The 27,682-nt window shown below is 45.6% G+C and overlaps 2 protein-coding genes across 3 annotated transcripts in view; one reads left to right on the forward strand and one right to left on the reverse strand.

The window, feature by feature from the left end:
* The window catches only part of zgc:110222 (uncharacterized protein LOC550336 homolog), a 47,433-nt gene extending 20,079 nt beyond the window's left edge, over window positions 1-27,354 (forward strand). Inside the window, exons 4-6 of one of the 2 annotated variants that reach the window (XR_005457663.1) lie at window positions 19,652-19,817; window positions 23,313-23,557; window positions 26,422-27,354. The gene's annotated coding sequence lies outside the window, so the exon portion shown is untranslated. The remainder of the gene's footprint in view (window positions 1-19,651; window positions 19,818-23,312; window positions 23,558-26,421) is intronic. The other variant, XR_005457664.1, reaches the window with a different exon arrangement.
* LOC119951713 (heat shock transcription factor, Y-linked-like) lies at window positions 18,585-24,145 on the reverse strand. The gene is made up of 2 exons (XM_038774997.1): window positions 23,281-24,145; window positions 18,585-19,862 (listed from the first exon to the last, which is right to left on the reverse strand). The coding sequence occupies exons 1-2, from the start codon at window positions 23,851-23,853 to the stop codon at window positions 19,074-19,076; spliced, it is 1,362 nt and encodes a 453-aa protein (XP_038630925.1). The 5' UTR covers window positions 23,854-24,145; the 3' UTR covers window positions 18,585-19,073.
* Window positions 27,355-27,682: the final 328 nt, after the last annotated feature.

Here is a 27,682-nt window from a genome sequence, read left to right on the forward strand (position 1 = left end):
CTTTGGGGAGTCAGGAGGTGAGTTACTCACCACAGGATTCCTAGCCTCTGATCTGCTCTTGTAGTATTTATATGGGTAGTCCAATGGTCAATGGTAATCATCAGGATGTTGATTGTGGGGAATTCAGTGATGGATATGGCATTGAATGTCATGGGGCGATTGTTTGATTCTCTCTTATTGGATGGAGATGGTCATTGCCTGGCTCTTGTGTGGCATGAGTGTTACTTTACCACTTGTCAGCCCAAGCCTGGATATTGTCCAGGTCTTGCTGCATTTTCACGTGGGCTGCTTCAGTGTCGGAGGAATCGCGAACATTGCTGAACATTGTGCAATCATTAGTCAACGTCCCCACATTTGACCTTATGTTGGAAGGAAGGTCATTGATGAAGCAGCTGAAGATGGTTGAGGCCTAGGACACTACCTTGAGGAACTCCTGCAGTGATGTCCTGTAGTGAAATCTCAATTCCATCTTTTAACTCCACAACTAATGTCTCAAATAGTATTAAATAGTGGACAAAAAGAAAGACTAGTATTTATAAAGCTCCTTCCCGAACATTCCAAAGTATTTTACGGTCAGTGAAGTAATATTGAATTTAGGAAACACATGAGCCAATTTTAGCACAGGGCTAAATCGCTGGCTTTGAAAGCAGACCAAGGCAGGCCAGCAGCACGGTTCAATTCCCGTACCAGCCTCCCCGAACAGGTGCCGGAATGTGGCGACTAGGGGCTTTTCACAGTAACTTCATTTGAAGCCTACTTGTGACAATAAGTGATTTTCATTTCATTTAATTTCAATTTGCACACAGTAATGGTTCCAGAAGCAGCATTTAAGTAAGAACAGTGGAAGGTACGAAATAGGAGCAACAGTGGGCCAAACAAACCCTTGAAGCTCCGCTGCCATCCAATCAGATTGTGACTAATCTGATTTTAGCTTCAACTCCACTTTCCTGCCTGTTCCTCATAACCCTCGACTCTCCAATAGTTCACAAATCTGTCTACCTCAACCTTGAATGTATTCAGTAACCGGCCTCCATTGCTCTCTGGGATAGAGAATTCCAAAGATTCACAACCCTCTGAGGGAAGAAATTCCTCCTCATCTTTGTCTTAAATAGGTGATCCCTTATTCTGAAATAATGCCCCCTAGTTCTAGGTTTCCCATGAAGGGAACCGTCCTGTTAACCTTGCACGTTTCAATAAGATCACCTCTCATTTTTCTGAACTCCAGTGAATATATGCTCAACATGCTTAACCTTTCCTCATAGGGCAGTCCTTTCATCCCAGGAAACAAACGTCTCTGAACTGCATCCAATGTAAATACATCCCTGCTTAAATGAGGAAGCCAAAACTGTACACAGTACTCTACTCAGTCTCACCATGGGCAAGACCATGGGCGCGATTCTCCAACCACGTTGCGCTCAAGCGGGAGCAGAACGTGTCCGGAGGATCTTGGGAAAGCCCTCGAGTGAGCCTCCGGACAGCCTCACGAGATTCTCCGGAGTCCCGCGAGACATCGGAGTTGGAACCCCGCCCCAAATGGGCGGAACCGAATCACACTCGAGGAATTAGGTCGTAAACCCACTTACAACCTACTCACACGGGATCCACCGGCCTCCCTCGATTCACCGGCCTCCCCAAGGAGGCTGCAGCCGGGCGCCACACAAGTGTGGACCAGGCGGAACGGCACCCAGGGGGTCTCCCGGCCATCAGAGACCTTTGGGTGGTCAGGGTAAGTGCACAGTGGCCCCCTGGCCCTGCACCTGTAATGTGGGCACCTTGGCACAGCCAGGCAGGCAGTTTTGGTACTGCCACCTTGGCACTGCCAACCTGCCTGAATGGCACTTCCAAGCCAGCAAGAGCACTGCCTGGGTGGCAGTGCAAGGGTGCCTGAGTGCCCAGGGTGGCACTGCCAAGGTTCAGGGAGTGAGGGGGGCCATGCCCAGGAAATGAGAGTGGAGAGGGGGTTTAAAGGGTGGGGGAGTGCAGGGCAGGTAAGTAGGGGCCTCCAGGTGGTTGGATGGGTGATGGGTCTGGGTACTAGAAGGGAGGGGTGCTGTAAGGGGGTTTGGGGGGCCTCAAGAGGGGGGGACCCCCAGGGACCCCACAGCGGGGTGCCCTCACTTGGTGGTGTGTGGGGTAGTATCCGCGTGTGTGTGTGGGGTGACATTGCCCATGGGTGGGGGTGTGGGGGGCCCACAAGCTCACTTAGAGATTTGGGCACCCTTTCAAAATGGCTGCCCAATCTCTGAATTCAGCTCCCCAGTGCTAAAATAAATTCTAAGGGCTGGATTCTCCGTCCCTCCCGCCGCAAGAACGACACGGGCGAGCCGCGTACAATAGAAAAATCCATTGACCTCGGGCTGGCTTCTCCGGTTACCTGACGAACGCAGCCAGAGAATCCCGCCCACTAAGTGTGGCCTAAACCGGTGAAAAACCCTCCAGGACCCCAAAAAAATGACTAAGTGTCACTGAATAACGGTGGGAAACTCGCTGAAAAATCTGCCACAAATTAACTCTGAAATTTTGGGTGGAAATCGCACCCCATCCCATCTCTTTTAGTGATAAATAATGACAAGGGTACTAGGGGGAAATTCTCTGCACTTATTCAAAGAAATGCCATGGGGATATGGCACATCCAGCTGAAAACAGGGCCAGGGAGAGAAATCAAGGGCCCTGGTGCTTGGCCTGTTTCTGGGCCGTTATCTGCCTCTGCTCCTCCTCCCCACACCTCCACACATCCTCCTGCTAAAGTCAGAACAATTAAAAAGGTTTGTTATTGGAGTTAACATGAAGGTGCGTCGCAACATGGGAAGAGTGAGTGAATCCCTTCCCGCAGACAGAGCAAGTGAACGGTCCAGAATTAGGAACCATAGCCACAGTGGGGCGAAACTGTTTTATATAGATTTATTTAGCAAAACTTCCTGGCTTTTGAGTTCTTTGCCTCTGTTTACAAAGCCCAGCTTTGTCGGACAATCATACACAACTCGGTTGTTCAAATTATGCAAATTATGCTTTTGCTTTTTTGAACCTGACTTTATACACTATCTGGACGGCAACATCCAAAAGACTTGAACCTCACAAGCAGCGCAAACAACAATCCCATGTAACAGATTCTACTGGCAACGACTCTTGGTTTCCATTCCAAGTTTAAAAATGGGAAAACCTTCTTGTAAATTAGCACTCACTGCATGCTTGTTTACAACCACATTGGGATGTGATGCAGCCACTTGAGAGAGGAGCAATGCTGCCCAAGTCCAGTCCTCGAGTCGACGCAGGCTCCAGTACAGCCCCTCAACAAGCAATAGTTCAGCACTCCCTCAGTGCCATACTGGAACATCAGCCTATATTAGATGCTCAAATCTCATGGAGTGGGGCTGGAATCCACAACCTTGAATCCACACAGAAGCAAGAGTACAACTCACTGAGCAACGGCGAACGTAGGAAGCAACAACTGAATAAATAATTTCAAACGACCAGAGACCCCCCAAAAAAGCAGGTCCAAAATCATTCTGTAAAGTGATCAATTACAATGGCAATGTATACTCCAAAAAGGTCCCGGTGGGCATGCTATCCCAGCGCCCTTTGGTAAGCAGCTGGAACAAACAACTATGAGCTGTACGGAGGATGCCGTTTGGTCTTACGACCAAAATGTCAGCGCCAGGTTTACGTTAAGTTGAGAGGACACGTGTCCCACACCGTCGGGAAGTCGGCCCATTGGGGGCGGAGCATCGGGGGAGGGCCTCGGGTGACGTCCTGAGGCCGTCCCAACGGTGTGAGTACGCCGTTTTTGAGGGGTCGGAGCATCCGAAAAATGGCGGTGCCCCTGATTTCGCCGTAAAAAGGGATTCTCCGGCTGATCGCCAAACGCGATTTCGGAGTCGGCAATCGGAGAATCCCGCCCTATATATCTTGCCTGGATTGAAACTCTGTCGCTATGAATATTTAGAGGAGCAATATGTTTAAATGCTACCTTCATTGGAATAAGACAAGATAATACTCTGAAAGGAAGTGTTCCATTGACATCAGTAACATACTGACAGCTCTACCAATGAGCTGACTCGGTGAATGGAACGTATAATTCACTGCTTGTTTGTTAATTGTCTCTTAAGTCTGTCACCGGGACACAAAAGGATGTCAGTTTACAGTCTTGTAGCTCACTCACTTGAGCAATTCCATGCAGAGTGCTCAGGCCCAAATTAAGCATTCCAATGAAGATGATACAGAGCAGTAAAGCTACAGCTGTTTGTTTCTATATAAAAGATGCAAGTGCATAATTTGCAATCCTGGTGCATGCACATTACCAGTTTTCACAAGCACAACTTCATTGTTCTTCAATGTTTCAAGGGATGTGGGTGTCGCCGGCAAGTTCAGCACTTTTTGCACATCCTCAATTGCCCTTGAACTGAATGGCTTACTGGCCATTTCAGAGGGCAGTTAAGAATCAATCACGTTGCTGTAGATCTGGCGGCAATTGTGGGCCAGACCAGGTAAGGATGGTAGATTTCCTTCCTTAAAGGACGTTTGTGAACCAGATGGATTTTTACAACAATCGATGATAGTTTTGTGGTCACCATTACTGATGTGATCAGTGGGAGAAGATGGGGGAAAAGTTTAATAGTCTCGGGATAGCTGTCGGAGCAAGCATTTCCTGGGTAAGTTATATCCGATGACACAATGGCTTTCCTTTCACAGTGTTAAATTGGGTAAAAGTTGCATGCAGTGCCCCTTGAACTGTATCAGACTCATCCTTGCACACAGAGGTCACATTTACCCTTCATAGAGCCTCTCTCAAGAATCTCTCCAACTTTTCGCAGCCCCAGAACATGATTCGCTGGTCCCCGCCCGCACTTCTCACTCATCTGCCACCCCGTGAAAGAACCCACTCATTCTTGCCCATGTCACATCTAGCCAATGTACAACGTTGAACTGTATCAGGCTCATCTCTACACACAAAGAGGCTACATTTACCCTTCGTAGTGCCTCACTCCATTCTCCCCAATTTATCTCTCCACCCAGCTCCTCTTCCCACTTCGCCATAATCATCACCTCCCTGCTCATCCAGCCACCTGTATATATCTCCAATCCTACCTCCTTCTTCCACATCCGGAAGCAGCAGTCACTCGAATTGGGTGTACCTCGGCAACCTGGGAAACTATTTCCAAACCTTCCGCACAAAGTCCCTTACCTGCAGGTACATAGAACATAGAACAGTACAGCACAGAACAGGCCCTTCGGCCCTCAATGTTGTGCCGAGCCACGATCACCCTACTCAAACCCATGTATCCACCCTATACCCGTAACCCAACAACCCCCCCCCTTAACCTTACATTTATTAGGACACTACGGGCAATTTAGCATGGCCAATCCACCTAACCCGCACATCTTTGGACTGTGGGAGGAAACCGGAGCACCCGGAGGAAACCCACGCACACAGGGGGAGGACGTGCAGACTCCACACAGACAGTGACCCAGCTGGGAATCGAACCTGGGACCCTGGAGCTGTGAAGCATTTATGCTAACCACCATGCTACCCTGCTGCCTTCCTCTCAGGAGCTCTATGCTCTCCTTCAATTCATCCATACTGGCAAACTCTTCTTCCAGATACAAATCCCTCACCTTGACCAGCCCCATTTCTCTCCACCTCCTATACATGCCATTGTCATGTGTGTGTCCCTTTAAGAAAGGTTTAGTCTCTTATCAGGTGACTTGTAGCACATTGGGCTGTGGCTGTGAGATGAGAGGGGGTTTCAGTTTCAATTTGAAGAGAGGGATGGTTTAGCTCAGTAGGCTAGATAGCTGGTTTTAGGGCAGCACAGTAGCACAAGTGAGTAGCACTGTGGTTTCACAGCTCCAGGGTCCCAGGGTCGATTCCCTGCTGGATCACTGTCTGAGGAGTTTGCATGTTCTCCCCGTGTCTGCGTGGGTTTCCTCCGGGTGCTCCGGTTTCCTCCCACAGTCCAAAGACGTGCATGTTAGAAGGATTGGCCATGATAAATTGCTCTTAGTGTCCAAAACGGTTAAGAGGAGTTATTGGGTTACGGGGATAGGGTGGAAGTGAGGGCTTAAGTGGGTCAGTGCAGACTCGATGGGCCGAATGGCGTCCTTCTGCACTGTATGTTCTATGTTAAAGCTACTTTTGACTGCTTTGGACTGCAGAAGGAAAAATAAGTGTTTTCTCTGTTTTCATTTTAAAAGCTGTCCCAGTAAAAAGCCCATTGGTTGTAGCTAACTGCCTTGGTAACTTTAAAGATAGTTGCTTTCCGGAAGGGGTTTGAATCTGCTGGTTGGGACTGGATCAGAATTTCAAGAAAAGGACCAGTCCCATTCAACTGAGAATACAGTGTGCTGGGCCACCCCTTGAAAAGGGGTTTTAGTTTAATTGGATTTTGTTATTGAATTGGAACAGCTAAGGGGGAATTCATTAAGTGTTACATGTAGAATAACTGCATTCTTAGAATAAACCTTGTTTTGATTAAAGTGTCCAGGAAGTCTGATGAATCACAGCTGCAGTGAAGGCTTTGGTGCTCATCCTAGCCAAATTCAACATAAAGGTTGTAGGTCAGGTGAACGTCATAATACACTTTGGAGTTTCTACGCCTTATCGTAACAAAATTGGGGACTCATCCAGGATAAAAGTCTATCTTTCGCGATTGGGTTGGCTTAGTGAACTTATAGACAGTGAGGGGTGAGCATATTTTTATTTGCTTTTCAGGTGTTGTATTCATCAGGCACAATACCTTACAAACAGAGACTAAAACAAGGCTTTTAGAATTGGCAAAAATATTGCAGTTAACATCACCTGACAAAGTACAGAAAGAAGAGGTAATTGTGGCGGTAGCTGAGCATTTAAACTTGCCTCGGACACAGTCAGGATCATTGGAAATTGCAAGAATTCAATTACAGATAAAACAGATTGAGCATGAAAAATAGCTTGAATTTGAAATGGGACAAAAGGATAGCCCTAGCAGAACAAAAAGAGAAAAGGAGGAACAAAAAGCACAAGAAATTAAACTGCTTGTAGTACGATCAGGGAAAAAGACAAAGAGAGAGACTTTGAACTTCAGAAACTGGCCATAAAATGTGAACGTCAGATAAAATTGCCGGAGGTAAGGAGAAAGGTACAGTCTGAGGATAGTGATGAGGATAGTAAGAAAGAGCAAGAGCTTTGTAGTCAAAGGCTTGGTGGGGATCTATTTAAATATGTCCAAGCATTGCCAAGGTTTGATGAGAAGGATGTAGAAGCCTTTTTCATTTCATTTGAGAAGGTGGCTAAACAAATGAAATGGCCACATGACATGTGGGTATTACTGATTCAAACAAAGTTGGTAGGTAGAGCTAGTGAAGTGTTTGCATCACTATCAGAGGCAGTATCTGGGACATATGAGGAGGAGAAAATATCCAGCTTAGGTGCATAGTGCCTGAAACCTACAGACAATGGTTTAGAAATTTAAGGAAAAAACCTAGTCAACATATATAGAGTTTGAAAGGATCAAACAGAGTGATTTTGAAAGGTGGATAAGGCCTTAGAAAATAGACCAAACGCATCAAGCACTTGGAGAAATGATAATTTTGCAGGATATTAAAAATTCAATTCCTGATGTACTGAGAACTCATGTGGAAGAGAGTTAAAACTGAGATTAGCAGCAGAAATGGCAGATGATTAGGAATTAGTTCATAAATCAAAGTTTGGTTTCCGAGACCAGTTTCAGCCTGTGAGTGACAGAAACTAGGGTAAAGAGAAATACTCAGGTGGTAATGGTAAAGGAGATTTAATGGGAGATAATAAGAATAGTGTACCTCAGATTAAAAAAGAAATCCAGGAGGGTGGAAGAGAAATGAAAAGTTTCAGGTGTTTTTACTGTAATAAACTAGGCCATGTAAAGACACAGTGTTGGGGGTTGAAGAAAAGCATGGGAAGGCTGATGTGGTAAAACAGGATAAGCCAGTGGGGTTTGTTAAAGTGGTAAAGGAAAGCCCAATTGAAGCGAAGGAGGTGCAAAAGAATGTACAGCCTTATCAACCATATCTCTTTAAAGAATTTGCTTGTGTGGGTAAAGTTTACTCGTGTACCAGGAAGAATAGGTGAGGAAGTCAAAGTTTTAAGAGATAAGGGAGCTAGTCAATCTTTGATGGTAAGAGATGAGGAGTTATGTAGTTTGGGAGGAATATTGCCAGAAAAGATGGTAAAGTGTGGGATTCAGGGTGAGAAGAGTAGTGTTCTGTTATATAAGGTGAGATTGGAGAGTCCAGTGAAGAGTGGTGAAGTGGTAATAGGAATGATAGAGAAATCACCTTGTCCAGGAATACAGTTTATCTTGGGTAATGATATAGCTGGATCGCAGGTGGGAGTGATGCCTACTGTGGCTGACAAGCCAATGGAAAATGAAATAACTGAATTGTTGAAGGACGAATATCTTGGGATTTTTCCTGTCACAGGTTAAGACAAGAGGAGAAATGAAAGAGTGAAGATAAAGTTGAAGTTCAATTATCAGAAACAATTTTTGATCAGATGGTTCGAAAAGAACAAGAGCAGGTGGAGGATGAGGCAGATATTTTTAGTTCAGGAAAGTTGGTAGAGATATAGAAATAAAACGGATGTATCAGAAAGCATACATGGAAGAGGAATCTGACTGTATACCAGAATGTTATTACTTAAAAGTGATGTCTGAATGAGAAAATGGAGACTTTACATATGCAGGTGGATGAAAAGTGGGCAGAAGTTCATCAAGTGGTATTGCCGGTATGGTATAGAAAGGAGGTGCTGCAAGTAGCACATGAGGTACCAGTAGGAGGTCATTTGGGAGTAAGGAAAACACAAGTTAAAATACAAAAACATTTTTATTGGCCTGGACTACATAAAGATGTAGTTAAATTTTGACGATCATGTCACACATGTCAAGTGATAGGGAAACCTCGAGTGGTGATAAAACCAGCGTACTTAATACCCATTCCAGCATTTGAGGAACCTTTTACAAGGATCCTAATTGATTGCGTAGGACCGCTTCCTAAAATGAAAAGTGGAATCTATATCTTTTGACTATAATGGATGTGTCTACCAGGTTTCCAGAGGGCATTCCAGTACGTAATATTGCAGCTAAAAAGAATGTGGAGGAGTTACTTACATTTTTTACTAGATATGGACTACCCACAGAAATACAATCGGATCATGGATCAAATTTTACCTCGAGGTTATTCAAGAAGGTTATGGATAGTTTAGGAGTAAAACAATTTACATCAACCGCATACCATCCAGAATCACAGACAGCGTTCGAACGGTGGCATCAAAAGTTAAAGACAATGTTGAGGGCTTATTGTCAAGATTATTCACAGGATTGGGATAAAGGAATTCTATTTGTACTGTTTGTAATCAGGGATGCACCTAATGAGTCAACCAAATTCAGTCCTAATTCAGAACTAATTAAACTGATTATGGTGAAATTGGTGAGTGAGCAGTCTGACACTACATTATTGGATTACGTGTCAAATTTTAGGGAATGGCTAAATAGAGCAGGTGAATTGGCTGGACAACATTTAAAAGTTGCAGAGCATGTGATGAAACAGGAAGCGGGCAAGAATGCAAAAGTGGAGTTAAAGGTTTAGTATTGTTATCAGTGGTAGGTGAACCTTTAAAAGCAAGGTTTTGTGGACCTTATCAGATTGAAAGGAAATTGAGTGAGGTGAATTATATGGTAAGGATGCCAGATAGAAGGAAAACTCACTGAGTGTGTCATGTGCATATGCTTAAAAGGTATTTTGAAAGGGAAGGAGAGCAAAAGGAGGAGGTTTCAGTGATTCTAACTCAAAGTGAAAAACCGAATCCAGATGATTCTGAATTTGACATTCCTCAAATTAAATTGGATAACGAGGATGTTCTTAAAAATTGGGATAAATTATTGAGTTACCTTCCAGAGGGAAAACGAACTGACCTGAAAGAGTTATTAACATCATATGGGCAGGTTTGTGGAAATAAGTTGGAAAGTACTAAAATGATTATACATGATGTAGGTGTGGGAAATGCTGTTCCAATTAAACGACATCCATATAGACTTATCCCTCTAAAATTGGCACAGGTTCAAAAGGAAATTGAAAGTATGCTTGAAAATGGCATAATTGAAGTGGGTTGCAGCGAGTGGAGCTCACCCATAGTGATGGTACCGAAACCGGACGGTACCCAATGATTGTGTGTGGACTATAAAAAGGTTAATACAGTTACAAGAACGACTCTTATCCGATCCCACGGTTGGAGGACTGCATTGAGAAGGTGCGACAATCAGCCTTTATCTCCAAACTGGATATACTCAAAGGTTACTGGCAGGTACCTTTAATGAAATGAAATGAAAATCGCTTATTGTCACGAGTAGGCTTCAATGAAGTTACTGAGAAAAGCCCCTAGTCGCCACATTCCGGCGCCTGTCCGGGGAGGCTGGTACGGGAATCGAACCGTGCTGCTGGCCTGCTTGGTCTGCTTTAAAAGCCAGCGATTTAGCCTTGTGAGCTAAACCAGCCCCTGGAAAGGGTGAAGGAAATTTCAGCTTTTGGGACGCCAAATGGTATATTCAAAGTTATGCCATTTGGCATGAAAAACACCCCAGCCACATTTCAACGTTTAACTAACAAAGTCATTTCAGGATTACCCAATTATGCGGTGTACATAGACGATCTGGTGATTTTTAGTCAGAAATGGAAAGAACATTTGAAACATCTGATGGAGCTATGTGATCGACTTCAGGAGGCGGGTTTGGTGGTAAACCTAGCCAAAAGTGAGTTTGGAAAAGCCCAAGTCACGTTCCTTGGCCGTACAATTGGACACGGGATGTGAAAACAAAAGTTATTGGGAGTTCCCAATACCCTCGACACGAAGGGAAATAATGTAATTTCTTGGCATTAGTGGTTTTTATCGTAAATTTGGGCCGAATTTTAGCAGCGTGGTTGCTCCACTGATGGACTTGCTGAAGAAGCGTAGCACATTTCAGTGGACAGCAGAGTGTCAACAGGCATTTGACGGCCTGAAGGCTGTTAACCACTGCTCTGTGTTGACCACCCCAAATTACACAAAACCAACCATTCAAGGTGACTATCGATGCAAGTGATGTGGGCATAGGTGCTGTGCTCTTGGAAGAAGATGACAAAGGAATAGGAATAGCCGATTGGGTATTTTTCCGAAAAAATTAAATGATCACCAGAGGAAGTATTCAATAATTGAAAAGGAGACTTTGCGCTTGGAGCTGGCGTTGCAACAGTTTAACATTTATGTTACCAGAAATTCATCTGAAACTATTATATATACTGATCATAATCCATTGATGTTTTGGGAGAAATTCAAGAATAAAAATGCCAGACTGTTTCGATGGATTTTTTATTATTACAGCCATTGAATTTGAAACTTATACACGTCGCAGGACAAGAAAACGTAATAGCCGATGCTTTGTCAGGAGTGTGATGAAGAGAAGCAGGTTCGATGTTGGAAGACAAAGAACTAAATGGACTGTATTATTGTACGTTTGCCTGTTTTGATGTTTTAAAATGTATGTATGTTTCTTGTCAAGTGTTAAAATGTAGCCCAGTCCATTACGCAAACCAGCCTCCCATCCATTGACTCTATCTATAATTCCCGCTGCCTCAGAAAGGCAGCCAGCATAATTAAGGACTCCACCCACCCCGGCCGGACATACTCTCTTCCACCTTCTTCCGTCAGGAAAAATATACCAACGTTTGAGGTCACGTACCAACCGACTCAAGAACAGCTTCTTCCCTGATGCCATCAGACTTTTGAATGGACCTACCTCGTATTAAATTGATCTTTTCTCTACACCTTGCTATAACTGTAACATTACATTCTGTAGTCTCTCCTTCCTTCCCTTTGTACGGTATGCATTGTTTGTACAGCATGCAAGAAACAATACTTTTCACTGTATACTAATACATGCGACAATAATAAATCAAATGAAATAGAAATGGGCAAATGAAAAAGGTGAAAAATGAAACCATCTTTGAAGTTGATGGGTTTTTTTGGGGGGGAGGTGTCATATGAGTGTCCCTTTAAGAAAGGTTCAGTCTCTTATCATGTGACTTGTAGCACATTGGGCTGTGGCTGTGAGGTGAGAGGGGGTTTCAGTTTCAGTTTGACTGCTTTGGACTGCAGAAGGAAAAATAAGTGTTTCCCCTGTTTTCATTTTAAAAGCTGTTCCAGTAAAAAGTCCATTGGTTGTGGCTGACTTCCTTGGTAACTTTAAAGATATAGTTGCTTTCCAGAAGCAGTTTGAATCTGCAGATTGGAACTGGATCAGAATTTCAAGAAAAGGACTAGTCCCATTCAAGTGAGAATACAGTGTGCTGGGCCACACCCTTGAAAGGGGGTTTTTGTTTCATTGGATTTTGTTCTTGAATTAGAACAGCTAAGGGGGAATTCATTAAGTGTATACATAGATTACTGTGGCTGTGTGGTGTCTTTATGTTTGTAATTGATAAGAATTCTTGCTGTGTTTTTAAATATATATATATAGATATATATGTTAACTACATTCTTAAAATAAACCTTGTTTTGATTAAAGTGCCTTGGCAGTCTGATGAATCACACCTGCAGTGAATGCTTTTGTGTTCATCCGAGCCAAATTCAGCAAAAAGGTTGTAGGAATGGTGAACTTCATAATACACTTTGGAGTTTCTAAGTCCTGGTCCATAACACCATCCATCCCCACCCGCTCAAACCCGTGATTTTCACAGAATGGTATTAACACCAACATCTGTGTGGAGTCTGCACATCCTCCCCCTGTGTGCGTGGGTTTCCTCCGGGTGCTCCGGTTTCCTCCCACAGTCCAAAGATGTGCGGGTTAGGTGGATTGGCCATGCTAATTTGCCCCTAGTGTCCTAATAAAAGTAAGGTTAGGGGGGGGGGGGTTGTTGGGTTACGGGTATAGGGTGGATACGTGGGTTTGAGTAGGGTGATCATGGCTCGGCACAACATTGAGGGCCGAAGGGCCTGTTCTGTGCTGTACTGTTCTATGTTCTATGTTCTATCCCCTCCAACCTAAAGTTCCTCCTCAACTGGTTCCAGATCGTCACCGTGGACTGCACCACTGGGCTCCCTAGTGCCTGCTCGGCACCATTGGCAACACTGCTGTCACCATAGCCCTTAAGCTGGACCCCTGACAGGATTCCTCCTCCGTCCTAACCCATTCTACCCCTCTCCTTTCCACCATCGCCTCACCTTTTCCACATTCCTCCACGTTTGCTGCCCAATAGTAATGAAGCAGGTTCAGCAACGCCAACCCTCCATGCTGCCTCTGCCTCTGTAACAGGGTCCTTCCAACCCTTGGCACCTTCCCCGCACATACAAAGTCCAAAATAATTGTGTACATTTTCCGAAAGAAGGCCTTCAGTATAAAGATCAGGAATGTCTGGAAAATAAACAGGAACCTCGGCAGAATGTTCAATTTCACCACTTGGAACCTCCCCGCCAAAGTCAATTGCAACGCGTCCCACCTCCTTGAGACCCTCCCTAGCCTCCTCCACCAACTTTGTTAAATTCCATTTATGAACCATCCCCCATTCCGTGAATCCCCAGGTATCTGAACCTGTCTCGAGCCACCTTAAATAGCATTCCCCCTAAATAGGCTCGCCGTCCCGACTCATTCACCGGGAACACTTCGCTTTTCCCTACATTCAACTTATACCCCGAGGGAAGTCGTTGTTCTACAATACACAGTGAAACAATCTATTGTCAGCCATTTTTTGTTCTATCAGTGTATCCTTTAATATTTACTTAAACAACCCTTAAATATTGTGACAGACTTAGCTTTGTAGCTATGTGCGATAATGAACTCCATTTTCTAATAAGCCTATTCATAAAATCAATGCGGGTAATTTTGCTGGTCCGTAAGCCGCCGCCACAAATCCTATATGGTCACTAAATCTCGCAAGAGGGCCATGACAGGATTGACGCCAACAAGATCTCAGCTTGAGGTCTCCGCTGCCCCTCGCCGGCGACACGATCAGGTGCACACCCAGAAAAGGACTGAACTTGATTGGCATGAATTTAAATCAACTTAAATGTCTTTAAACGGTTTTACACCTAAGCATCCAGCCCTGAGAAACGCTCCCACCCGACAGCATGACGTCACTCCAGCGAGAATCACTGCTGGCTGGACACTACTGGGGGTGTAACCCTCTTCCATTGAGGGGAGGCGGCGCTCCCCTTGTGTGTGGTGTGGGGGGAGAGAGGGGAAGATTGCCGTCTGATACTTCCATGGTGGGGAGGGGTGTCAACCCAAAGCTTGTAGGGCGGGGGGTCCTCCACGGCCATAGGGGGTTGGAGGGACCATAAGACCGTAAGACGTAGGAGCAAAAGTAGGCCATTCGGTCCATCATTCAATGAAATCACGGCCAATCCAATATAATCCTCAACTCCACTTTCCCGCTTTATCCCCAAAACCCTTGATTCCATAACTGATTAAAAATCTGTCTGTCTCAGTCTTGAATATACTTAACAATTCAGCCGTTACAGCTCTCTGTGGTAAATAGTTCCACATTGTGAGTGAGTTTTGTGAGGGCCACGAAGAATCCAGCACGAGTTTGAAGAATTGAAAGAAATAACTTTATTTACAATTACATATATACAACAGCTGCAGTATTCCCTTACTGTTCACTCCTCTCTCTGCTGGTTCCTCACTGGCCAGTTCTATTTATGCAGGTGACTGTTAATGATTTCTCCGCCCTCCCCTCATGGGGGTAGCTCATACTCACTAAGGATTGTGGGATGGCCATTAGTCCCCAGCCAGTAGTAAAGAGGAAGGTTATAACAGTGAGTTTGATAGTTGGCATACAATAGTGAAATAATGTTCTAATTAAATACTAAAGAAATATAAAGAATGCCACATAATTTGTGACTTATTTTGAAAATGACTTCATTTACTTTATTTCATGACTTTATTTATGTCAAGTTGTCTTAACCCAACAAATTGGTCTGCAGCAATGATTGCTCATCATCTATTGTCAAATTCCCTTAACATCCCAGCAGGCTAATGTTTAAACATTGAAGGGCATTGAAATGTCACAAAGAAGCTACCATACCACCAGGACAATTGCTGTGATGTAATTAAGACTGCAAAAGATAAACTATTAATAGACACGTTTCTATGATAGTATGTTATAGTATAAAATGGCAGAAGATGCTATATAACCATCTACATTCTCAATACTTTAACACTCATGGATAAAATGAAATTGCCTTACCAGAATTGTACTGGGACAAACTAGTTCCTTTGTAGAAATGCTCTAATTAGCTGCAAAATAAACACTTGTTACTTAAAGGGAAGCCTGTTTAAAGGAGATGGAAAAAATACATTAAAAAATTGAGGTTACCTATGAATTCAGAGTGCCGGTCAGGTAGTGTGTAGTACAATCTCCTTTGATTCCGGAACGTTGGATCTGGTTTTGAATCCAACCCAGAGCTGTGGGATGGCATTTCCCCTCTCCCTCTTGGCCGCATAGGTCCAATGTGAAGTTAATCTGACATTTCTCAACCTATTTTCTTGGTATTCGTATGCTCAGAACAAAAAAACAGCTCACAATTTGGCAGTCTCGCCCAAGACAGGTTAACACGAATCATAAATGGAGGAAATGGAAAAATTCAGACCAAAATAAATTGAAGAGTTCCACCACAGCTCATGAATCGCTGGAACAGAACCTCATGGCATCACTTTGGAGTCTTCTACGCAAAATTGCAATGCATAAATTGCCTTTAATCAATGATTTTTAATCATAAAGCACATAACAAGATTGAGTGAAGACCTTGGTGAACACACTACTCATCAATTTGGTAACATTTATTATTAGGCATTTCAGGTGAAAGGGTAGAAGCAATGTGAAGGCTACTGCTAAAACAGAAGTGACATTTTACCATGCATGTCCAGCAGTGAAGAATTGATAACACATTATTCAAGAGAGAGAAATAAAAATGACAAGGAAATCTAAGCATCTTTTTGTGCTGGATGTTACAACAGGCACTGTAAGAAATCATAGGGGCACAATGTTAACTAAACTGGGAGACACAATTTCAGTCAATACATGAAGATTTTGAGGTGATGGTCTTTTCTCATAATTGGGACCAGGTTCCATGTTCCATTGTGTACTCTGTTCATAACAGCTTAGACACAAAACAAATTATTCAATTTATTAAAATTCATGATAAGAACAAATAGGCATTTACAATGTGGTCAACTAACTCTCAGTACAGGAAGAGGTAGAGATTGGAAGGGACAGTCATCTTTGAGTTACTCTTATAGAGCCTCTTAGCAGCTGCTCGAGACAAGTGTTGCCTATGAGCTTTGATGAATTCACCTTCCAACGCTCACAAAGTTTTTAGCCTGAGAAGGCCAAAGTAAACAAGAACAAATTCAAGTTGCAATGATCTAAAACTAAAATTGACATCAAGTTGCTTTGTGAAAGCAGGGGAAAATGACATTGAATCAGTTACTGTCACATAATAAAATAACATATCGATGATGGAACACGTCCAATTCTGTCAAGCTTCAAACATCAAAATCTACATGTGCAGTATAAAAGTTCCACACAGCGCACCCAACAAGAATTGAAATAGCAACTGAGCATTCATATTTCATATGTTTTTACAGAATATCCAGCAAAATTATTTAATAACAAAAACAGGACTGTTGTCAAACATTTTCAAAATGAAAACCAAATCATGATTTTTAACATACTTTTGATACAATACATTATCTCTCTCTTCCGTATTGCAAGTATATATAACCTGATAAACCTGATCACGTATATGATACTTAAATTCACTTATGACAACACATTCAGGGGAAGGTGTAACAGGTTGTAACAAGTGTTGTGAATGACTAAAGGAAGATGGAAAGACAGATGGCAGTCGCAGTTCAATATAGAAAAATGCAACATACTGCACATTGGATACAAGAATAGGAGAAGGAAGTGCACATTAAATGCTAAGACCTTAAATGAGAGGAGCTAAGGGACTTTGATGTGCAAATACACAAGTCATTAAAGGTGGCAACTCTGACAGACATGGCCATTAGAAAGACAAACAAAATCCTTGCTTTTACTCAGCCAGAGGCGGAGAACACAAAAGCAAGCAATGTTGTATTTGTACAAGATGTCAGTTAGGCCTCAGTTGGAGAATTGTTTTGAGCACCATAATATAAGAAGCAGTTGGAAAAAGTATGAAAAAGCTGTAGCATAGATCTATTAGGATGTTGCCAGAAATAGGTGTTTTTTAATCCACTGACAACCTTTTGAGGGATGACTGGTGAACATCCTGAAGACCATTAAGGTTATTATAGGGTAAGTGTAATAACGAATTGCTTGCACCGCTTGCTGGGATAGTTGGAAAGAAGGCTCAAAGTTAAGATAATCGCAAAGGGATTATTAGCAAAGAGATTTTATTTGCAGAGTGATAATGTGGAATTCTCCGTAACAAGTCGTTATTGAAGTAGACGCTAGAAATCCTTTTTTTTTAAAGGAATGAGGTGGTTGGTTGAAAGAGATTTGAAGACAATAAGGAGGAGGAAAGTGGGATTAAATTATGGGACTCTTGGAGAAAAACGCCAAAGCTGGATTGATGGACCGAAGAGCTTGTTCTATGAAGTTTGAGTGATTCTATGAATTCGCAGAGACCTACCTAAGCTGGAAACAAATTCCTACGTTTTATAAATCATTTCAGCTCCAATGACTTTTTTTGTGTGGATGGTTTTTGGTGTAAATTCCTACCCTCTGAAAATTATTTCACCTCAAACACAAATTCCTTCGTTGACAGTGTAATTTAATAAAGAGTGGTCGAGCAAGGAAGGGGTCAAGAGGGGAGGAATTCTGCACCAGCCTTTTGGGGTACCCCTCGCATTGGGCCACCATGTAAAAGACTAGCTAATTCTTCACAACTACCATTCTAGATCCAAGAGAGTTGCAACCACTTCCTAAAGCTTAGCATAAAACTGTAACGGAGTTTTATTTTAGTAAAACATTCCAACTAATTTCATGTGTTCTTCTTGGTCCAGAGCCTGCAGTGCAACTAGTTTCTGCAGGGAAACTATATGAAGTGTCTCCTCATAGGAGCAGTTGTAGCACTCAGATGTGGTCAGCAACATTAGCTCGCACCGTATGTCCAAATGGAGGATGGCTGAAGTCCAGTTCAGACTGTGAAAGGGATCAAAGATGTCCAAAATTGGACAATCTGTAAACAAGATGAAAGTAAAGCGTAGGTGCTCTGTTAGCAGACGACTAGCACGTCGAATAAGGTCCACTCAGGGGCAGAACACTGTTTTGGGAAACCTGTGACAAGAATTCCCACTCTGACAGTCAATCCAACATCAGCCTCCCGAAAAGTGGACTGGGGAATCTGAATGTGACAGAATAATGTCAGTGACTTTAGCTACTCCTCTCCTTTAAACATTTAGGAATGGATGTGGCAATTGGGGAGAACTAAATTCTTTAGGGATTGTTGGGGGGTTAGGTAACGTTCTAAAGGCATTTTATTTCAACAACAACTGAAATGGTGAGTGGGTTTTACTTTATCAATTTGAACGTAGATGCAACTGTCAAATCACTACAGCTTTTTCTTTCTTAGTATTTTATTTTTTTCTTCGTCTTACAGCTTGCGGACCCTTCCAGAGGGGCAACAGGTTGCAACAGATATACAAATCAGGAATACAGTTTTTAACAACATTTTAATGTGCATAAAAAATAAACCAAAGTTGTAGGTTATATTTCAGTCTAAGCTCAGCCTAGTACCATGTCATTTTTAATAATTAAACAGTATTGTTTCTTTACAGTTACCATATTTCCATTTCACGATGCACCCATTTTGGTAGGAAAATAATTAATGATTTTTTTTATGGAAAGCACCAACAATTAAAGGAACTTCTCCAAAGTCAGACAAGGAAAGTAAAAAACAGAGTGACAGCAAAGGAAGAGAACAGGGGGAAAAAAAAATCACAGGCAAATACACCAATGTTGATAAGAACATTTGTTCAGGAGTTTATTTTAACATGTTCTTTAGATATCATTTCTGGGTAAGGTGTCTTCATCACTTTAAATTACTCTTATCTGTGTGGCCCTGTCATATAATCACTGTTTCTGGGGCCACTCCTTGTGGACGATCCACTGCCTCCTTGACAGTTGCAGTTGGGGCAGTGGTGATGGTGTGGAGGAGGCCGGTGATGGTGCACGGAAGACCCCGATGACATGGAAATAGCAGATGCAGCCGCCATCATGGGCATGGAGAACCACGGATTGCAAAATGGCAACAAGCTAGCCAGGTGTGCTTGGGCAGCGGCCGCAGCAAGGTCAGGGTACATGCCTTGGAAACCCGGCATCCCCATCATAGGTCCAAAACCAGCAGCCATAGGGGGCATGAGGTGGTACACTGAGGTAGCTGACGTGGTGCTGCTGGTCTCCACAGCATGATTACCAGCTCGGATCAGGCCGCCATGTTGTGACGGATGAAACTGAGTCATTTGGTTTACTTTAGTGCTTTGCTCTGTAGCTATATGGTCGGCTGGTCTCACTGCGAGGGCAGGGGGAGCCGGATTGCCAGAGCCATTTGTGTTCCCAGTATTGGTGGCTCGTTGATTGCTGAGATTATTTTCAAACGCAAATTTTTGCTCATTTTCCCTCGTAGGTGACACTAAGTTGTTCTGCTGCACAGCTAAGGTCTGTATGAGCTGTCGCGGGCCGCCTTGTGTCCCCCCACTGACAGGGAAGTCACTATTGGAATCCCCTTCTGTGCAGTTAAGATTAGGAATCGCACTTTTGATCCCAACTCTTCGCTTCATTCTGGGCAGCAGGTGAGGGTAATCTCTTCTGAAATTCAGGTTATGGTAAAACTGAAACTGAAATGAAAATACCATCATTTTATTAATCACTGAATGGATAAAACTGACTTAACCTTTTCAATCCTGAATGCTTTTGGAGTACTGTAACTGGGGAATTTTGGCACCACAGATCTTTGCCTCGGTTGTAAGGGAGTTAAAAGGGCTGTGACCACTTTGATCAATTTTTGAGCACCCATAATATGGTGGGTTTCCAACTCTGGTTGGACATAGTCCTGGACGTGTGATCACTTGATCTCCTGCCTACAACCATTCCACATGCCTACTATTGGTCACCCTAACAGGTCCATCCTCATTACACATCACCTCCCCACACCAATTGGAATGCAAATAAACTCCTCATTATCCGATTGGATGATTGACTGTCAGTCAAGCTGCCCATGTCTAGTATTTTTGTAACTAATATTTCTCGAGTGTTCAAAGAAACATTTTAAAAACACTATTTTTTTTAATGTGCATGTATTGTTTCTCCCAGGCTGCTCACAGGAGTGTCCTGAAGATTAGACTTTCATTCCTGGGGACCACAGAGCAATCCTGAAGGGTTGGCAACCCTAGTAATAGTCATTGTGGAAACCAAGCCTCTGTACATTTTTCAGCCAACTTTTGAAATGATTTACTACGCTTTCCTGCAGCAGTCCGCAAAATATTTCACTAAATCAAGATTCCTGCCATTTACTTTTTAAAGTTTCAGTAAATGTGCTCAAAATTCAAATTTGGGCTTTTCATATTTATCATCCTCCTCGCCCTGTCATTTTTATACAACATCAATCAGGCAGCTTTCTCTGATCATTTATTTTGGGAAGTGAATAACATTGGTGAAGCAGTACTTAATGCCCTGAAGACATTAACTGTCAATAACATAGTGGAGTGGGACTGGAAATCTGATTTAGGCCAGACCAAGGGAATGAAGTAGATTTGTGAGCCAGTTGGGTTGTTTTAAACAATCCAGCAACTTTCAACTACATCTGTACATAATGAGGAAACTAACTTTGAGTGAATGGCTGAAACAAACAAATGTTAAGCAATATAAATACTTTGGCACGTATTATTGTTGCTGCCTCCGGGTGAGCACAAGAAAACGCAGAACAATGTTCCAGCAATTCGCAATGATTTTCCCCAGTCCTTTCATGCCCACAGCAGATCCAGAACCAAAAACACAAGGGAAAACACTGAAGCAGATTGGGCAAATCTGGCCATGATTGGGGAGCGCTGAATGTTTGTCAACCAAATCCGTTGCAATGTTGGATCAAAATAAGCCTACGCTGCATTCGTCTGATGCATGTGGTAACATCAATTGGATACAGATGAAAGAATTATTTAGACAACTAGGTGGGTCTCCCTTGGCATTGCCCACTGCAAGTCTGAACAAAGCAAATTCCCCTTGGGGTGCTCTTAGTGTTGCTAAGGATCTGAAGCATAGTATGCTTCATCCAACAGTAGAATTATAAAGCTCACAGAATGGTGATGCTCACATAAGGAGTGCCTAATGTACATAACAGCTTTTATAAGGGCTATCGATATGTCTGCCTCATTTGTTATGCTACTCTGCAGTGCATTGTCTCCAACATTTCTAAGCATTGTATCTATTTTCAGTTTTTCTTCTGATTGTTTTCCCCCTCTGATTTCTGACAGTAGTGATTTACAGTTAGGTGCAATTCAGTAGGGGACCTTCATGACCTCACCTGACAGTATTCATTCTTCATGTGTGAGTCTAGACAGTGAGCATTAGTGGATTACGTGGTCATGAGGAATACCGCCCAATATCAATACACACACACACACATAAGTACCAGCACCAATCAGGCACAAGGACCCAGTTTGAACCCAAAATATGTTTTTGTCATTAATGCCAGCCACCACATTGATCGAAAGCAACTGTTACAGCAGAGACAAGGCACTGAACCTTAATTCCCCTTCGTTTTCTGGCACTACAACATGTATTTACAGACTCATTCAACATACAGCACATATGTATTTTTTGTTTTTATGTGATTACAAATGTATTTGATGTGCAATTTATAGGCTATAGAGATCTTTCCTGTAGGTGTGTCCATCTTTACAATTCCATGAGTGAATAAAATGCATTGGATGAATTTATTCAACATTCTATCTGCTGCACACTACTCGGACAGATGTTGCACAGGCTTGAATCCCCAACACATGTTCTCCGTGTCTCTAGCCTGTTAATCGCAGAGGACCAGCCTCCAATTCATTCTGACATCACAGACAACACAATTAACATAGCAACAGGGAATGAGCTATTATGGCATCATCGCCTTAGCAACCATATCTCTTGCAGGTCAGCCCAGTGAGAATATACAGAGGATGCAGCTCAGGGAGGGTGTGCTGCTGCACTGCATTTATTCCAGGAGTGACTCCAACCTGGTCATAATCTATGAGCATTGTGATGGCCAAGGGTATAAGTTGAATAAAATAGCATAGATGGTCAGCACCTGGCTTTTATTCCAAATGTATGCCATGAAAGACTTCAATTACCCTTTATGGATTTTGAGCACTTTGTAAGGGGAATGTGGTTGGTCGGAATGTAGACTGGTTGCTCAATGCAAGGAGAACATGCTGGGAACCAATTCTTTCAGTATGGTGCTGTCACCTGGGGCTGTTGCTCTGATCACATTGGAAGTTATGATAATCATTGGAAAATGCATAACTTCCTTATAGATCTATACATCTGCTATGTTGCACACTACTAAATCCTTTGCTATAGGAATAAATAATTTACTCAGGTGATGCACTAGAAACAGGCTTTTTACCAAAGTTTTGGCATATGTTCAAATCAGTTGACAGACAGGGAGGGGATTAAATGCAATTCTTTTTGTTTGGTTGGGTTGATCAGAAGCGGGGGGGGGGGGGGGGGGGTGCAGGACAACATAGCCACAATCCAAATAAGCAGTTTCAGAAACGTTGAGAAACTTGAGGGCAGAGAGCCGCAGAACTTGTCAAATAAACTTACCCTTCCTTCTGTGTCTCAACGAGCGGCGATGTTTGAGAACAGAAGGTTGGGGGGGGGGGGGGGGGATAGAGGAGGAGGGGGGGGGGGGGGATAGAGGAGGAGGGGGTGGAAGGGATGAGGGGGTGGAAGGGAGGAGGAGGAGGAGGAGGGGGGTGGAAGGGAGGAGGAGGAGGGGGATGGAAGGGAGGGGGATGGAAGGGAGGAGGAGGAGGGGGATGGAAGGGAGGAGGAGGAGGGGGATGGAAGGGAGGAGGAGGGGGATGGAAGGGAGGAGGAGGAGGGGGGTGGAAGGGAGGAGGAGGAGGGGGATGGAAGGGAGGAGGAGGAGGGGGATGGAAGGGAGGAGGAGGGGGATGGAAGGGAGGAGGAGGGGGATGGATGGGGTCCATTGCAATATTAGCCACAACAATTGTCTTGTTACTCTATACTTGTGCTTTTAGATTCTACCTTGGTCATTGAAACTGCTCCTTTTTCTTCAGCAATGAATTCAGAAAGAGAGGCAGATCGTTGAAAATCTTGGCGGATTTTGCTAAAACCATACAGATTCAGCTGCCGAATGAAACTTTTCATGCAGTCAGTTTCAAAAATCCTAGAGGGACCGCGGCGCTCCAGCACCTCTTTCTTAAAGGACTCCTCATCTATAACTACACAGTTTCCACCATCGTCCCACCGGATGGACGCAAACTGATCGCTCTCAACGATTTTCCAGAGTTTTTTCGGGAAGGTAAGTGACATAAGGTCAGTGTCACCTACCTCCTCGTAGTAGACCAGCCGGGGTCTTTTGAAAACGGACTCCTCGGTCAGGGCTTGGAGGGCATTCTCTTCCAATATTGTCCTCAGCTCCGAGTCCCCGGCTGCTGTCTGGTCGCAGGCCGCGGGCCGCTGGGGTTTGCTGTCCTCCGGGGGCTGGCCCACCTGCTTGGTGCCCGTGCAGCCCGGCTCCTCCCCCGCGGCGGCGGTGCAGTCGCCCTCGGTGTCGCTGTCCTTCTCCACTTTGATGGCTTTCTGGAGGGCGGACATCTCTGTCTCCGGGGGAGGGGAGGGGAGGGGGAGAGGGGGAAGGTGAGGGTGGAGGGGGAGAGCGGGCGGGCGAGTTGGCTGGCGAGCGGTACGGGCGAGCTGGAGGTCTTTCCCCTTTTTGGCGCCAAGTTCGGGTGACCCAGGGGCAGCGACGCCGGCCGACTTTGCTGTCCACAGGAGCGGGCGGAATAAAGTTGGGGGGCGCGCGGGCTGAGGGGTGACGGTGAGGAGTTCCAGACCGTCACAAACCACCGCCGCCAACGCGCCCGCCGCCCTCACAATGGAGCTGACCACAATCCACAGGCCGTCACAATGGGAGACCCTCACCCACTCCCCACCCCCGCTCCCCATCCCCTCACCCACTCCCCACCCCCGCTCCCCATCCCCTCACCCCGCTCCCCACCCACCTCCGCTCCGCCATCCACCTCCCGATCCCCTCACCCACTCCCCATCCCCACCCCCTCACCCACCTCCGCTCCCCATCCCCTCACCCATTCCCCATCCCCTCACCCATCCCCACCCACCTACCCACCTCCCCATCCCCTCACCCCACCTCCCCTCACCCACCTCCCTCCCCATCCCCTCACCCACTCCCCCCATCCCCTCACCCACTCCCCATCCCCACCCCCTCACCCACCTCCCATCCCCACCCCCTCACCCACCTCCGCTCCCCCCCTCACCCACCTCCGCTCCCCCATCCACCTCCCCATCCCCTCACCCACCTCCCCTCACCCACCTCCGCTCCCCCATCCACCTCCCCATCCCCTCACCCACCTCCCCTCACCCACCCTCCCTCCCCATCCCCTCACCCACTCCCCATCCCCTCACCCACCTCCGCTCCCCCATCCCCTCACCCACCTCCCCATCCCCTCACCCGCTCCCCACCCACCTCCGCTCCGCCATCCACCTCCCCATCCCCTCACCCATTCCCCATCCCCTCACCCACCTCCGCTCCCCCATCCCCTCACCCACCTCCCCTCACCCACTCCCCACCCCCACCTCCCTCCCCATCCCCTCACCCACTCCCCATCCCCTCCCCACCCCCTTACCCCCCTCCCTACCCCTCACCCCCCCTCCCCACCCCACCCCCCTCACCCACTCCCCACAACCCCCTCACCCCACCTCACCCCCCTCCCCACCCCACCCCCCTCCCTCACCCACTCCCCACAACCCCCTCACCCCTTTCCCCACCCCTCTCCCTCACCCACCTCTGCCACCACGCACCCCCTGCCCACCTCACCCCTGCCCACCCCACCCCTCCCCTCCTCACCCCACTCCCTCACCCCCCTCCCTACCCCACACCCTCACCACCCTCCCTACCCCACACCCTCACCCCTCCCTACCCCACACCCTCATCCCCTCCCTACCCCACACCCTCATCCCCTCCCTACCCCAGACCCTCATACCTACCCCTCCCTACCCCACACCCTCATCCCACACCCTCACCCCTTCCTCACCCACACCCTTATCCTACCTCCACCTCCTCACCCTACACCCATCACCGTACACACCCCACAACTTGCTGCACCCCCCACCCCACCCTCAACTTACCCCACCCCTTCACCCCACCCGCAACTTACGCCAACCCCCTCACCGCACCCTCAACTTAGCCCACCCACGCACCCCACCCGCAATTTACGCCAACCCCCTCACCCCACCCACAACATACCCCTCACCCTACCCCTCCCCCCAACATGCCCCCTGAACATGCTGTCCCCCCATCCCCCTGAACATGCCCCCCTCCCCCGAACATGCCCCCTCCCCCCGAACATTCCCCCCTCCCCCTGAACATGCTCCCCCCGAACATTCCTCCCCCCGAACATTCCTCCCCCCGAACATTCCTCTCCCCGAACATTTCCCCCCCGAACATGCCCCCCCCCCCGAACATGCTGCCTCCTCCCTCCCCTCTTTCTCCCCCCCCCCCTCCTCCGAGTGATTTACACACATTCCCCCGCCCCACCCCCGGGGCCACAGGCAGACGCTGCCCCCCCCACTCTTCTCTGCTCCATGCTGAGCAATCCAGTGTTTTGACACCAAGGGGTTAATCGAAGTAGTAGGGGTTAATCACAGTCGGTGCCATTGAATTGATGCTGGTTTTTCCCCAGGATGCCCTGGGGCAAACATGTATTTTCCGCGCCTGCTGCCGAGACACCTGCAGCCCCATGGCACCGGCACTTCCTCTGCCCTTCTCAGCGAGGTCTCTGCCTGGGCACTCACTTCATTGGCACCTCAGCCGAACCACCCACTGAAAATACCAGACATGCGTGGCCAGATCCCGACTGCATCACTGACCCCATCACCAGCTCTGCTTTAGTGTCAAAGCCAGCTACACAGCAGTATAATATTGCAGTTTAAGCTTGGGGTCAGAGGATAGCTCAAAACAGAACTTCGCACTTACGGTTTGTAATGTCACCTTCTATGGCTTCCCAGTGTTTTTCATTTCACATATAACTCACATGGGCTCTGCATCCTGATTTACATTGACATATTTAAAGCTGTACCTCAATAAATCATCTTTATACTGCTTTGTTCCTGATTTCAGTTTCTTCTTAACTGTTTGTTCATCAGAGGTCCTGGAGTTCTAGATACAGCTCACACCAGCACTGTTTTGTCATGCAGTGGACTCTCCTGAGAAGCTCTCTCCAGCAAATTCAGTTGTGGGATCCTGGCCTGTTGTGACTCTGGCTTCTCTTCCTTATTGCAAAATGATCCATCTTCAGTTCTTCACAGTCCTGTTGCTTGCTTGCTGGCAGCTCCAAAATGGAGGAATAACTCCTTCGTGATTTTGCGCCCAGAGCACATGTCAGTGCTGTCTGCCGCCACTTCTGGCAGGAAGACTCGCATCGATTTTTAAAAAATAAATAAAATAAATCTGGTTCTGGAATAGTGCGCCGACATACGGAGGAGGTGGTCTGCCCAACTGGGCTCTGGGCCTGCGCACTGCTTGGTCCGGCTGAGGATCCGCATTCTTGAAAACCGATCACGGCCGGCATTTCTAAAGTTGGTTGTGGCTGTTGGATTCCACCTGTGGGTCACGACACTGAGTTTGAAAATGACTGGATTAGACCGAGACCCAGTTGATTTTCCTGGCACCTCCAGGCGAACATTAAAGATCTCGTCAAACTGCTTGGAAGAAGAGTTTGACTGGAATTCTGGCCATAGTGCTTTCTTGAACTAAACTATCAATGCAGATAAACTGGCTGTGCACCTCAATACCCTCTTCTCCTGCATATCTAATGACAGCTTATTGTCTCTGTCATGAAGCACGCTGAATGTGATTTGTGAGTGTGACCCATCTTGGAACAACGGTTCATGGGGGTGTATATTGTTGGTGTGAAGAGACAAGTGAAATAGCCCAGTCGGTGGGTAACAATTATTAAAGATCGTTTATTAAAGTCAAGAAAGGACATACACACAAACTGGACTACTCTAGTCTCGTACAATTTAAGATGTATGAATTATTAAACACAGTTTCTATAGAACATAGTTCTTGTTACAGAATATATGTGATTCCTGATCTCTATAAAACTTCCCCTGTTCCCCCGAGCAACATTGTTAGGGTCCTTCCTGTTTATTCACATAATTCCCCTTTCTTTTATTTTGCCGCGAGCATTTTTGATCTATGGATGATTAATGGACACGTAACTTTAGTTAAACAGCAAGGAGTGAGGAATTCAGAAGTTACAGGAGATAATACCATGCTATTTTTGAACAGGAGACTCCAGACATGTCGACACCAGAGAAAGATGGGGTGAGACTCAGTTGGTTTAATTGGCTGGGGCCAATGAATTGGCCAAAAGGCTGTACTCTGCCCGGTAACAGGTGGTGA

The sequence above is a fragment of the Scyliorhinus canicula genome, chromosome 17 (genome assembly GCF_902713615.1).
Source record: "Scyliorhinus canicula chromosome 17, sScyCan1.1, whole genome shotgun sequence".
Lineage (NCBI taxonomy): Eukaryota > Metazoa > Chordata > Chondrichthyes > Carcharhiniformes > Scyliorhinidae > Scyliorhinus > Scyliorhinus canicula.

Coding starts and splice junctions, on each gene's coding strand:
- LOC119951713 (XM_038774997.1), bottom strand. CDS start 23,853: ATGTCCGCCCTCCAGAAAGCCATCAAAGTGGAGAAGGACAGCGACACC. Junction 19,863..23,280: donor GAGCAGTTTCAATGACCAAG/GTAGAATCTAAA, acceptor TTTTCATTTCAG/TTTCAGTTTTACCATAACCT.